This window comes from Rattus norvegicus, chromosome 4, assembly GCF_021556685.1.
Source record: "Rattus norvegicus strain SHRSP/BbbUtx chromosome 4, alternate assembly SHRSP_T2T, whole genome shotgun sequence".
Lineage (NCBI taxonomy): Eukaryota > Metazoa > Chordata > Mammalia > Rodentia > Muridae > Rattus > Rattus norvegicus.
Window position 1 is genome coordinate 160581067 of NC_141537.1, and position 14949 is coordinate 160596015.

General features: G+C 46.3%; 1 protein-coding gene across 3 annotated transcripts in view; it reads left to right on the forward strand.

Annotated features, from left to right (window-relative positions):
- The window catches only part of Ano2 (anoctamin 2), a 353573-nt gene that overhangs the window by 52130 nt on the left and 286494 nt on the right, over positions 1–14949 (forward strand). The window contains exon 1 of one of the 3 annotated variants that reach the window (NM_001431941.1): positions 5369–5459. Within the exon in view, the coding sequence (NP_001418870.1) occupies positions 5409–5459 (51 nt within the window). The 5' untranslated portion in view covers positions 5369–5408. 3 annotated transcript variants of the gene reach the window in all.

The following is a 14949-nucleotide window of genomic DNA, read 5'->3' on the forward strand; positions in this document are numbered from 1 at the left end:
GGTGACATAGCAAGACCCTGTCTCGAAAAATCTAAGTATTGTGAGTCGGAAAGCTGGATCTGCAGTTAAATATGCACCGTGTTGTTTGATTGAATGTGCAGCTGAGTGGTCACCAGTGTGTGTCCACAGCCATAGAACACCGCCCTTTCTTCTGAAACCCTGTCTCCATTCAGTTCTGACCCCATCCTCCCCTGGAAACCACTTTTCTTTTTCTCTGTGGTCGTGAGTTTCACTTCTCTGGGGACCGTACAGAGGTGGGACCGACCAGGATTTGTTCTTTTGTTCCCTTTTATTTTGCTTAGTACCATGTCTTATGTCCCTAAAGGTCATCTGTATTATACGATGTGTCTGAATTTTATCATATTTTCCATTTATTCTTTTTAATGTGCACACAGAGAGAGATGGGTTTGTTTCATGGTGGCTTTTTCATACACGTGTGTCACTGTAGCCTTCTCTTCATCCTCTCGTTCTGTTACTGCCCACCTCCCCCACTAGCTGGCTCCGTTTCTGCCCTCAAACAGCTCTCTCTCTTGTTGAAATTTCCTTTTTGAGAAACAACTTTATCTGGAGTATACCGGTCTGCAGAGAAAAGGAGAACCTTAGTGTGTACGACTGGGTGACTGGGGACATAAGGACATCAGTAGTGTAGACATATTAGACATCTCCTTCAGTGTCTTGCCTTTGTGTGTGATCATTTAACCTGAGACTCACTGGGCTTACGTGCCAACGTGTGATACTGCCTTAACTATGGGCACATGATGTGCTGTGAACCACTAAACCCAATGCATCCAACAGAACTGAAGCTTCACAGAGCCCCACTTCCTATGCCCCCTCCTCAATCCCTGGTAACATGACGGTATCCTTTGCTTCTGTGAGTTCGACTATCATGAGAGCAGATCTTCCAGTGTTTATCCTTCCATGACTGGTCCTCTCACTGAGCATAATGCCCTGCCCGTGGCTGGATTTCCTTCATTTCTGGAGCTGACTAGATCCATACACATAACAATATGTGTGCCACACTTTGTTAACCTGCTCATCCGTCATGAACAACGCACCTCCACAGCTTAGTTGTGAGGCTGCCGCTCTGTACACGAGCGTGCACGTGTCTGTTTGGAGCTCTTCTTCTGTGCTTCTAAACTTGCTAGGGAGAGTCATGCATGCCGAGCAGGGCCCAAAAGAGACTTTCTTTTCCAGCAATGCAGGCGGCAAAGTCTCTTTTAGACTCTTTGACTCGCTTTTGATTCCCTGGAACCGTTTTCTCATGATCTCATCTTCTAGAGTAGGGCTGGGCTTTGGCTTTGACTGGGACCAGCCTGGATAGACTAATGTCCCACAGCCTGAGTAGGTAGGGTTGCAGTCAGGTGATGCAGCTCAATTGGAGGCATGAATGTGCTACCTTCATGGTCTTAACTTTAGCCATTTTCAGTCCTCAAAATCATTCCCTTCATGGGCCAGAAAGATGGCGCAGTACTAAGGGGCAGTCTGTAAAACTCAGGGCATGGTGGCATGTGCTGTGCAGTGTTTAAAGGTTTAGACTCCAGTGTTCCAGTGACACTCTGGGCAACTCACCAAACCTCTGTTATGTTCACTTGATGTTTTCTGTAAGGGGGGGGGGGCAGTGCTATCCTTGTTGCGTTCACTGAGGAATTAAATGCATTAGAGATAAAGCATTAAACATTCCTAGTGCCGTGTCTAACATACGATAAGTTGCTCACTAACTATTGGCTACTATCATCACCGGTTTGAATTCTTACAGAATTTCTCTTTGCCCAGCCTTGATCATCAGTTAGGAAGCTGGGAGCATCAGACATAACCTGGGCCATGTCCTTACCATGGTGGAAAGCCAGTTGCTCTCCTGCAAATCCCGGACACCCGCTCTGGTCCTGTGAGCTAGTGAAATCTCCGACACCTTGTAAAACCTCACTCCTTCCCTAATAACTTTCTGTATGAGTCAGGCCACCCTGAGTGTTTACACTTCCGGACCCTAGGGTGGGGAAGGGGTGGTGGCTGCCACTGGCTCTGTAAGCTTCCAGGCAGCTGGGGGCAACGGGAGAGGTCAACCGCACGGAAGGGAATTTTGTCTGGCTTCTATGGAATAGGAATATTAATCTGACACAAGGCCAGGGCAGGCTGGACCAGAGGGAGATGAAATAGTAGAGGAAGAATGTGGTGCTTCCTGGTAGGATCAGGCTGTAGCAAATCAGGAGCAGATTGCTGGCTGGCAAATGGGAAATAACGTGTGTGCCTTAGGGTCCCCTGGGCACTCTTAGTAGCAAGCCTACCCCAGGGTCTGGGTTCATCCCTCCTCACTGCGGTGGAAGAATGGGTTTGGGGATCTGTCTGCAGGTTTTCTTTCGTGTTTGCGTGCTTTTTTTTTTTTTTTTTTTTTTTTTTGTTTGTTCTTTTTTTCGGAGCTGGGGACCGAACCCAGGGCCTTGCGCTTCCTAGGTAAGCGCTCTACCACTGAGCTAAATCCCCAGCCCCGCGTGCTTTGTTTTTTAATCACACAATCTGGAACCATCTGAAGACCCAGCATGCTGCAGTGGGACGTGCGTTGGAGAGAAGGGTCTCCTGACTGTGGTCAGTTTCCGATGCATACTGTGCAGACCACAGCAGGCACCTCTGCCTGGGAACGACACGGTCCTTGGTGTCCTGGTGTCTGAGATACTATCGTGGGCTTAGCACCTCTGAAAGATGTAGAGTATGGCTTCCTGAGAGCCTCCATCCCTAACCCAGAAGCCATAGTTTTCTTTGAGGGAGCCTCAAACTACACTTGTAGGCAAACTACACTTAAGGGAGGCTCCATGCCGAGATGGCCAACACAAAACAAACTCAATGGTATTTTTGGAGAAGTTTTGTCTCATAATGCTTTGTTTGGGCATTTGTTACCTTGTCTTTTGCTTATCTATTATGGTTTCTGACTTTCTGTTTCTATAGTTTTTGTATGTGTGCACGCAGGTGTCTATCTCTGAGTATATATGTGTGCCCGCAGGTGTGTATCACTGAGTATATATGTGTGCCCGCAGGTGTGTATCACTGAGTATATATGTGTGCCCGCAGGTGTGTATCACTGAGTATATATGTGTGCCCGCAGGTGTGTATCACTGAGTATATATGTGTGCCCACAGGTGTGTATCACTGAGTATATATGTGTGCCCACAGGTGTGTATCTCTGAGTATATATGTGTGCATGCAGGTGTGTATCACCGAGTATATATGTGTGCACGCAGGTGTGTATCTCTGAGTATATATGTGTGCCCGCAGGTGTGTTTCTCTGAGTATATATGTGTGCATGCAGGTGTATATCTCTGAGTATATATGTGTGTACGCAGGTGTGTATCATTGAGTATATATATTTTCTTCACTTTTTCTTATGTGTACTTCTTTTTTGTCTTTTTGCTTTGTCGCTGCCTTTCTTCTCTTCCTCCTGGTCTTCCTCCTTTTTAATGGACCAGTTTGCTTTCTAGGGACAAGGCGATAGAAGGCTTGGGGTTGGATGGGTGGGGATGTGGAGAGGATCTGGGAGAAAGTGAGGGAGGGAAACCATGATCAGAATATATTTCCTAAAAATTATTCAAACAAAGGAAGAAAAGAAGGAAGGAAGGAAGGAAGGAAAGAAAGAAGGACGGAAGGGAAGAAGGAAGGGTGGCTGCTCTGGACTCTAGTGATCTGACATTGCCTTCAGATCTCCTTGTTGCCAGGCCATTGCACTTCATCAGGGACTCTGGGGAGTGGCAGCAGCAGGAAGTGCTAGGGAAGGAGTAAAGGGCAAGCTCCAGCTGTGCTAGGCCTTCACACCAGCCTGCATGTGAGACCAGTCGAGTACCTGGGTGAGGATCACACCTCTGAAGGAGCTGCCCCTGCACTCTGTCAGAAGCTTGGAATCTCTCCTCTCATCATTTTTGCAGGGTCCTTGTGGCATTGCCGGAACTACCCAGTGTTGATTGTTAGTATTATGTTGTACAACTGAGAGCAGCGGTGCCTTCCTTTATTAACTGTTAGCTGCCCATACTATATGACATGAAGCTGAGGTTTCAGATGGCTGGTCTGTGGTTCCCATAATGCTTCTCACTACTCACACCACCTTAGGGCACATTTTAAACTTCCCCATGTTGTGGTTTCTTTCTTTGTTTGTTTTGTTGTTTATTCCTCCCTCCCTCCCTCTTGCCCTCCTTTTCTTCCTTCCCACCTTCTCCTATGCTCCTTTCCCTATGTCCCCCAACTCTCCCTCCCTCCTTCCCTCCCTCATTTATTTCTTGTTTCTTCATGGTACCAGAGATGGAGCCCCAGCTTACACATGTCACAGAGTTACCTCTCCATTGTGCTCATTGGTTTCTTTGCAAAATGAGAATTTTTAATCTATTGCCACAGGGCAGGTATTAAGCCAGTCACTGGTTAGGCATCATAAGAATTTATAAATAAGAACTCTGCTTATCTATGTCAGAGTTGAAGTGATGGATGAAGATCGGTCATCTCATCCAAGATCCTTATCTTTATTTTGTATTGGATTGGATTTTTGTTTTTGAGATGGTGTTTTGCGATTTAGCCCTGGCTTGCCTGTAACTTACTGTGTTACTTAGGTTGGACTCCGGCTTGCGGTCATCCTCCTCCCTCTGCCTACTAAGTACTGAGATTGTAGGTACTAAGGACCATACCTGGTCCAAGATTCTCGATTTATCATCGGAAGATCCAAGACCTAGAAAGGCAACGTGTTTGACTGTGTCAGGTTTCAATACTCTAATTAAATACCCAAGCTACTTACTTTATAAAGAGAAAAGGTTTGTTTTGATCCAGAGTCTGATGGTTCCCCCTTAACTTTGGTCCTGTGGCAAACAGCACAGTGGGGCAGGTATTTGTGGCAGAGCAAACCACTTATTTTCTCAGGCAGAGAACAGAGAGCAAAAGTGAGAGACTAAGCCTCACGTCATCTGCGAAGGCATCTCCTCAGTGACCCAGTGGAGGAACAGGGCCCCCAATACCTGGGTTTTCTGCCTCACGTTCCTTCCACACACTCGCCATGGGACCTACACTCTAAGTTTGCAGATTACTTAGATGTTACACACAGCCCCATGCAAAAGTCTACATATGCGCTCGAGGACACAGCTGCCTGAGTAAGAGAATACTCAGGATTCAGATTAAACAGATGAGGGGATCCCCATGGTTTACACAGGATGGTTGGGAGTGTGTGAGTAAATGCCAAGGCCACAGCATCTCCGGGTGTGTTTCTGGAGCAGAGGAGGTGTTTTGCCCCTGGAGTGGCCAAGGTCTTCTACCCTGACAAACTTTGGTCTCAATAATGTGGGGTGTGGGCTCTGCCACTGAGCCCCAGGTGTTTAACTGATCTGTTGTCAGCGTTCTAAGGATAGCCAACTGACAAAGAGAAACTGGAGCCACTGATGAAACTCTAGATGACACAAAATATGTGTTTAGTGGCATTTGAGATATCCAACCGGTACATGGTAGGTAGTTAATACTCCACAGTGACAAGTGGCCCATGTGGAGCCCGGCTGTCCACTTCCTTTAGTCTCCCATCCTCTTACCCTCATCGCCGTCTGTCTCCTCTTGCCCCAGTGTCTCTCTCCTGATAGTGGACTCTAGAGGTCTAGCTCATGCCTTGTGGCTGCATTTTACTCAAGATTTCTCTGCTTTCTCTGCTGTGGACTTTTAGTCAGGGAAACAAAGCCAGCTTTGTTTGGGGATGTGGGCGATGCACTGTGTCCTTTTTGGCATCCTTTGCTCCCCCCCCCATTGCTGTCTCAGACCACCCAGCTCATAATGCCTTGCCCGCCTTTGATCTTCTTTTCTAAGCTTTGAGAAGGACGATTCATCACACGATTCTAGTTCTGTGGCCACTAGTCTGTCTGATGTCTGACCAAGCTGTGAATGTCCTCTGTCCACCCAGTGGGTCAGGACCTGGAGCTGGCACTGTCCCTTCTGTGTGTTTCTGAGAATGCAGGTACAGCCATTCTGTTTACAGGTACCGTCGAGGTCCAAGGCTCTTAAGAAGTGGAGAGGTGAGAGCAGAATAGAGGCTTCCCTAGTGTGAGGAAGTGAGTAGGTCCCAGGAAAATCACTCTCTGCTTATGCTTCTCATTCCTAACATGAAGCTGAAACTCAGCCCCTGCCTCCTGGGATTCCTGTTGCCCAGATGGGATTTTTGTGGGGTTTTATTTTTTTTTTCAGGTCATAGAAGAGGCCATGAAACACAGTGACTAATTTCGATAGAGGTCAGAAAGACCGAAAACCTAAGTCTAGCTGTTTTGATTGTTTCTTTCCACCCCGTTCTTAAAGATTCTTGAAGAAATGGCTCCTTTGTTCTCAGTGCTTGAATTTCCTTAAATAGTTGTTTACGTGTTGCCTTCACTCCTTCTGCCTTCTCTTACCTTCCAAACCCTGAAACGGTTAATTCAGCTCTGGTCCAGACAGGATGTTTATCTGCCAATAGGTCAGCCCAAGATGAACATTATTGAACTTGTTAATTTATTTCTATAGCTTCAGTTTCCAGACCAAGACAACGGAGTGTTCCAGGCACATTGTTTAACAAGGGAACGTTCTTCCAGCTGAATTGTATGACCGATACAGTTTCTTACTTGATTGGTTAACCCTTACAAGGGGTTTCCATCTTTTTTTCCTGTCACAGATGGGAGGAAGGAACTTAGGGGTTCATGGAGACCCTTCCACGGTTATTATCACTCCCCTGTCCCTGACCTTGGGACACTGTAGGTATATCTAGGAAAGTCGTGAAGCCTATTAACTTTGGGGAGTGAGTGTTGTGGAGCCCCAGAAGGAATTACTGGATTGCCCCTTCTGAATTTCCACCCCCTTGGCTTTGAGAATGCTGTTGATTTTATTATTGATCATTGAGTTTGATTTGATGCATTTCCCAGAGACTTGGCCAGGGGCTGTGCTGTTGGCTTTAGGGGCGGCAGCTCTGCTGAGGACAGGTTTTTCCATTTCTCTCTCCAGAAAGCATGAAGTGGTAGGGTAGACACTCATCCTTTCCCCAAAGAAGTCTGATTGGGGTGCACACACATGCAGGTTTCTCTAGATGGGATGGTGTGTTGAAAACTGCTCTTGACATTCTGCCAGAAGCTGGGGTAGATGAGCTGACCTTTCCCTTCTGTCTAGGAAAAGTTACTAGGTTTTTTCTTTTCTTTTCTTTCTTTCTTTCTTTCTTTCTTTCTTTCTTTCTTTCTTTCTTTCTTTCTTTTTTTTGTGGACTGTACATTTCTTTGTTTCTGATGATCTGTGGGGAATAGTATAAAGCTGAGTCTGGAAAGGATGCTCTGTGTTAACTTGATATGTCTCTCTAGCTCTGGAAGGATACATCTAAATCAATCAAGGGTGTAGACAATGGGTTTCAATGGGCGGCAGTCATGTGAGAGTATTTTCATCCATGTTTGTCTGTCCATCCATTCATTCATCCACTCACCCATCCATCCATCCATCCATCCATCCATCCATCCATCCATCCATCCATCCATCATGTCCAAGTACCAGTTAAGTTTTAGGAACTATGGGAATCTTTTCCTTATTACTTACTTTCTTCTAGGGTTTCTAACCCTGAAACAACTATTTCAGTCATTGGTTCATTTGACATAGTGGCCACTTGTTAAGTCTTTTGTATTATTTTCTCTTCCTCTGGGTTTTTTAGGATCTGATCTGACTTCCCTCCAAACCCTCTCCCACATCCGTGGACATCCCTCATGTGTTCCTTCCCACTTAGTTTACTCTCAAATAGGAAGAATGTAGCTCTGTCTGTAGTTCTCTGTGTTTGCTGTTCTAACCATCTTCCTTGTCTGTATTAGAATCTGGATGCTGCCCTAGATTTCCTCACCCTTTCAACTCTCAACCCATGAAAGTCTCATTCCTTACACTGGCTGATGCCTCAGTCTTTACTCTCTTGCTTCCATAAGATGTCTGGGTATGCTATTATCCACTTATAAGTGATGACTCCCACAAATTCACCTTGCCCTCATTTACCTGAGCACTGCCACTTAAGCCTGTCTCCAGGATCGTGTCTACTTTATTTGCTGGAGATGGCCGTATGTCCAGAAACATTTCGAATGCTGCATGCTTGTCAAAGCTACCCTCTCGTCACCCCTGCTCTCTGTCTTCGTTGCCCCAATCCTTCTCCTGGTCTTCATTAGAATCTGGAAGCTCCCCTTGATTTCTCTATCCCTCTTCTCTCACTTGTCCGTCCCTCTTCTCACATCTCTCCACACCTCACTCTCCCTATGCAGCCAGCACTCAGCACCTCCTTTATTTGTCACTGTGATATACTACAGGGCATCTTAGTGTTGAATCAGAGAAGACATTTGGATGGAACTCTGAACATAAAATTCCTTACACGAAATACTTCAATGACTCTCAGCACCAAGGAGCCAGTTCACACTCCCAAATGCTGCTGTTCCTCTCTTTCCTAGCTAGTCTCCGATCCACACTTTTGCTTTGCCCATTGTGTTCCCCTATTTTTTGACCCACCACCCTTGGCTCTACTCATTCTTATCCCCTTGCACGGAGGCTTCTTGCCTCCACACCCTTGTCTCAGTCCACACCTCTCAGTCTGAAATGCTGTGTGATCTCCGTATTTTCTTCTCTGACATCTGGTGACTCAGGTTTCCTCCTGTCACCTCACTGGGCTCTGCAAATGCAGTCATTGTTCCCATGTCTGCTTCAGTCTGGGGTGGACTTCAGTCTGGGACTCTACTCTCCACTTTAAGGCTGCCTTCCCACCTCAGTTAACCCAACCTTTCCCAAACTTACCCACTGATTTGAGTCCATTGTGACTTAGTTCTCCATCAAGTCAACAATCAAAATTACCCACGACAAGAGCCTTGTCCCCAGATGCTATTTGAAGCTAGATATCCTCACTCTCCTCTCACCATCCTGCCTGGGCTTTTCTCTAGTCAAACACCTAAAGTTACTTCTCCCATCTTCCTATTGAATGTGGCCCTGAGCTTTATTTCTTCTCATTTCTCTCCTCTGAATGGGGTGTGATTTGGTTTTGTCCCCTTGGCAGTGAATCAGCGGGTTTGATATGTGGTGTGTGTGTGTGTGTGTGTGTGTGTGTGTGTGTGTGTGTGTGTGTGATGAGGGAGACGGTGAGGTTCTTCTCTGTTGTTCTAGATACGGATTAGGTCATGTCAGCTTTAGACGGTGGTCCTGTGATGTTGCTCACCGCAAGCTTGTGTGCTCAACCTGGATTCCCATTGCACATAATCTCAGGAGCATCAGGAGAATGGAGGGTCTTGATGCTTGCATGCTCTTGTAGACTGCATAGCAGAATGAATGTCTTAGTGATAGATATTATCTGTCAGCTGTGGGTTCAGATTAAAGCTCCCACAGATGTCTGCCCCTCAGGTTGATCCCAGTCCCAGGAGTGCTATCAGTCTGGATTGGTTGAGTGGGAGGGAACAGAGGCATGGATCCAGGAGGTGGAATGTCTGGTCCAAACTTTTGATCAGGCCATGTGCCCTTTGATGTAGCAGACAGAGTTCTCTCCAAGATCATCTATGCTGAGGCCAGCAGGGCAGTTGCTTTCCCAGCATGCTCTGGCACATGTGAACACATGAGCATGGGCTGGGTTTCAACCCTGGTCCATCCTTTGTCATCTGTGATGGTTGGCTTGTTGATGCTTCCTAGTCTGTTCTAATGATGCTTTCCTTACACTATGGTAAGGGAAACAAGTATGAGCATTTATTGGATACATATTATATGTGGAGCAGCAATGACATGGGGATTCAAATGGTAGACTACACAGAGCCAGCAGAGCCAGCTGTCAAGAACCCCATATCCCAGTATAGCAGAGAGTCATGATCATAGTCATAGCAACGAGAGAAGGGCCAGTGGGAGATGTCTATTGGTAAGGATGGCTTGAGGGTAAGGTATGAAAAATTATGCCCTGTAGAGTGTCTACCCAACCAGCTGTGTGTGTGTGTGTGTGTGTGTGTGTGTGTGTGAGAGAGAGAGAGAGAGAGAGAGAGAGAGAGAGAGAGAGAGAGAGAGAGAGAGAAACAGAGACAGACACAGAGGAGGGAAAGAGCAAGAGAGTATTGTAATATTGGATCATGTATTGTCCATGCACTTGTGAGCAGGTATACACACCCATGTGCATGCTCAGAAGTCAGAGGAAGATGCCATGTGTCTTCCTTTATTACTCTTTGCCTCATTCCCTCAGACAGGGTCTCATCTCTTCTACACAGGCTGCGTGGCCTTCGAGCCCCCTGGCATCTCCTGTCTCTGTATGACTTCCACCTTTACACTGCAATTACATGTGCTCATGGCCATGCTTATATTTTCTTTTTCTTTTTTTAAAATTTTTATTAGATAGATTTCTTTACTTGCATTTCAAATGTTATTCCCCTTCCCGGTTTCCTGTCCATAAGCCCCCCTCCCCTCCACTCCCCCTCCCCCATACGGGTATTCCCCCCATACATCCCCCTTACTGCCCCTCATATTCCCCTGCACTGGGGGTCCAATCTTAGCAGGACCAAGGGCTTCCCCTTCCACTGGTGCCCCAACAAGGCTATTCTCTGCTACATATGGAGTTGGAGCCCTGGGTCAGTCCATGTATAGTCTTTGGGTAGTGGTTTAGTCCCTGGAAGCTCTGGTTGGTTGGCACTGCTGTTTTGATGGGGTTTCGATTACATGTGCTCATGGCCATGCCTACATTTTCACATGAGTGATTTGTGTCTGAACTCAGGTTCTTGTGCTTGCTCAGCTCTTACCCATCGAGCCGTCTCCCAGTTCTGCCCGACCTATTTTCATAAATAAAAATTGTACTGAGATTGAGCCACACTCAGATATATGCTCCTTAAGAACCCTTTCATGAGTCAATACCAGCACCGAGTAGTCCTTAAGAAAACTATAGCCTGCAAAGAGGGAACTCGTCACTGTCCGTGCTTTACAGAAAAGTCGGCCGAAGATGGCCATCTTCAGCAATGTTCCAGTTCCAAATGAAAATAGAAAATCCTTATGGACTTTCTGATGCTCGGAACTCAGAGAACGGTGGTCTCGGGGAGCTGTCTGGGGAGATGGAACTCTGCAGATGAATATGACGTTTCTGGCTGGAGGAAGGTTTCAAAAAAACATTATTTATTTTTCTCAAAACAGCAAATGACAAAATTCCAACACATGTCATTTGGGGAAGAAGGTACAACAATTTTGGCTGTCAGTTGGAGGGCACATACAGTTCACCACGGCAGGGATGGTTTGGAAGAAGGAGGAGGAGGCAGCTGGTCACACCGCATCTGCAGTCAGGAAGGTGGGAGGGACGAATGCTGCGGCTTGGCTCAGTGGTGTTTTTCACTGAGTCTAAGACTCCATACCATTGGGTAATGCCACTTACATCCAGGATGGTTTTTCCCTGCTCTGTTAAATATTTCTGCAAACATTGTCATTGTCACACCCAGGGGTGTGCTTCTGTCATTACTCTAAATCCAGTCAAGTTGTCAATTAGGAATCACAGGCACTATGGCCAGTAGGGATGACACATAAGAGAGCTGGAGAAAGTGGAGAGTCTATCCAGAGCTGCATGGATGTCCAGATGCCAGGAAGGATATGATCAAGGCCAAAATGCAAAGCCAATGTGGAAGAATGATGGCTGAATACCATGTTTGAAAGAAATGCAAGACCTTCAGAGTTGGGAAGGTTCTCAGGGCTCGGCTAACCAAACTCCCTCCCACATGTGAAGAGGAATGACAGGAAGGCAGGAGAACTAATCTAAGTTTAGCCAGGTAGTGGACAGGACAAACCAAGTCCAAGTGCTGTTGCCATCTAGCCATAGAAAGAGAGAAAGAAAGAGAGAAAGGAGGAAGGAAGGAAGGAAAGAAAGAAAGAAAGAAAGAAAGAAAGAAAGAAAGAAGGAGAGAACAAAAGAAAGAAAATTTGTTCACCAGGCACTTACAGGCATAAACAAGTGTGAGACTTTCACACTGACCTGTGGCCTGATTCTGCACAGAAAGAGCCTGGATGTCAGCATCATTTTTCTTAAAATTTTCTGAAGCCCTTTGGCTTCTAGTCTTTCCTTCTAGATTCTTGGGTAGTTCTTCAATCTCTACACAGCTTCTTCCTCTTCCTCCTCTTCCTCCTCATCCTCCTCCTTCCCCTTATTCTTATTCTTATTCTTATTCTTATTCTTATTCTTATTCTTATTCTTATTCTTATTCTTATTCTTATTCTTATTCTTATTCTTATTTCCTCCTCCCTCTCCTCTTCTTCCTCCTCCTCTACATTGTTTTTGGAGTATTTCTCTGTAGCCCTGGCTTTCTTGGAACTCACTTTGCAAGACCAGGCTGGCCTCAAAACTGCCTCTACCTCAGAGTGCTGGGAATAAAGTGTGTGTACCACCACACCTGGTTATTCAGTTTGTCAGCTTCTTGAAGGAATTCTCAGTGTGTGGCTTTTCCTTTGGGTTTTCTCCTTGCTTATACTAGTGACTTCCTGGGTGTGTGAAGGCACTGAGCCCTGGGGCCTCCATCCACATCTTTGCAAATCTGCAGGTGAGAGATGCGGACTTCCACGACTCTTCTCGACTGGGTGTGGTCCAGTGACGTTACTGTTCTATAGTTCTGGCTGGTGTTCTGAGGTCTAGGAGACCTCTCTGGAGTGCTACGAGGCTGTCACTGAACCCTGGACCATCTCAGCAGTTTTTCACACCAGGCTTATGACCACCTGCAGACTCATTCCTCCTGAACATCTCAACTGCTCCTGAACAGAGAAATCCTTTCTATGTTGAATGTCTCCCAAGAAGCTCCATCATCTCAGGAGGATACAGCTGGAACGCTGTGCACCTTCAGTGATTGACAGGAACACCTCATTTGTCCTGATGTGTTGATAGAAAAGCTGGACGAGCATCCAGAAAGGAGACTCCCGCAAAGCTCATCTCTGATCGGCAGGACACACTCCTCCTGGGCTCCTGAAACTTTGAACAGCCAACCTCTCCCCTTGGCATCCCAGTATGCTGGATGGGCTTCAGCCTAAATCCTTCAGCAAGGGAAAGACAGATAGCCAGGGGCATAGGATACAAAGAGGAGGGTATTTTCTCAGAGAATCCCACATTCATTTGTCGTCTGCACAGAGTTACCCTGAGCCAGGGGCTTAGCTGGCCTAACAATAGACAACAACTTTGGTAGTCTGGGAACACAAGGAGGAGGTGAGAGGGGGTGGGGGGAGGATCCGTGGGCACTTTCAAGTGAAAGTGATCCCATCTGCCCCTGGTGGGGCTTAGGAACTCTTCAGTCTTCTCCCTTCTCTCTCACTCTCCTTTATCTGGCTTTTCTGTCAGCAGGAGCAATCAGCAATCTACAGGAGCTTTGCAGTGAAATGAGGTAGTGCCCGCCCATGTTACCAAATGTCAAAAACATAAAAAAGCTCTCCACGTAAATGCTACCCCATCACTGTAGGAAGTCAACCTGCATGCCTGCCACTGTACATCTAGGGTTGACATTTCCCTCTTCTCCCGATTATGGCCTGTAAGGGACATAATTTTCCCCTTGTACGAACCAGAACCTAGAGGGTCTTAGTTACTGCCAAGGTTGCAGGGGTAGGATATTAGGGATGCCAATTCTGGAGCCTTTGTTTGTCTTGTTTTGTGTTTCGAAGGACTCCTCTCATGTGTATGGGCCTGCTCTTTCTCTGGGTAAAACACTGTCAGGAAACTTGGACCTGACAAGGCTGTTCGTTTGGAAATAGAAGTTTAGGGTTTTTTTTTTTTTTTAAAGCCAAGTTGTAATTCATGTTTTGTAAAGTTTAATTGACAGATAATAACTGTCTTTCTGAAGTATTGCGTGGCATTCTAGCATGCCTGTATGTTATGCAGTGATGAACTTGACATCTTAATAACAGGGTCTGTTCTTCTAACGCAGTGGTTCGCACCCTTCTAGTGCGGAGACCTTTAATACAGTTCCTTACGTTGTGGTGTCTTCCAGCCATAAAATTATTTTCATTGCTACCTCCTAACTGTAAGTTTGCCCCTGTTAGGAATCAGGCTAGGAGAGCAGCTGTTGCCATAGAGTAGCTAGGGAAAGTCAGATTTTCTGCAGATCTAGGCCTCCAAAACGTATCCTTGTCCCAGAGGGGAAGAATCATCAATAGCCACTTACGTCTCTCCCTGCTAAGGGCACTTGGATTGGTTGTGAGCTCCTGGACTTTGGTGAAGGGAATGCACAGGACACAGAGCCTTCAGAGTGAGGCCAGTGCTATGGAAGGCTCTGGGGTAGACTATGTGAATGTCTGGGAAAATGTACAGAGACGAGACAGAGCCAAAGGGGACAGGGACCTGGATTGCCTTTGGTCACACTGCTCTCAACCTGGTAAACTTAGCTGGTATTTTTGGACTAGTTTTTTTTTTTTTTTGGGGGGGGTGGGGATGGCTTCTTTAATTCTGTTGTCTGCAGATCAAATACAAAGAACTTAGAAGATGCACCATTTCCACTTCCTGTTGGCCACATTCTTGCAGCCTCCTTGAGACTGGGTGTAGGAGACATTTGAAGCATTCTGGGTAGGACAGGCTGGGCTTTCCCAGGGCCACTGTGGGCCTCCCCTGGCTGTGCATGTGAGAGGCCTGGATTCTTCCACCACCCTGGGGAATGCTTCTGAAACTCTTTATTGGTTGCCTTTGTCTCAGTGAACTGCTCTAAGCACTGAGGAGTTCTTGGGTGCTGAGGACTTAGTGATGATGAGGACGAGGACCCACTGTTTAAGGGGTCATTATTTTGTTTGATCCTTTAGAAAAGCTGCAGAGATGAAACTAGGATAAACTTACTGTACTTATTCTGTAAGATCAACGGGTTTACTGTTACCTACCAGCGTATTGTCATAGTAAGTAAACTGCTAAATACAACATCTCTGTAGTTGGGCCTCCTTTGTGCTCTCTCACCATCTTCATTGAGTAACACATGCATGGTGTGATTGGGCAAATTGAAAACTCGTACACTTCTCCCTCAG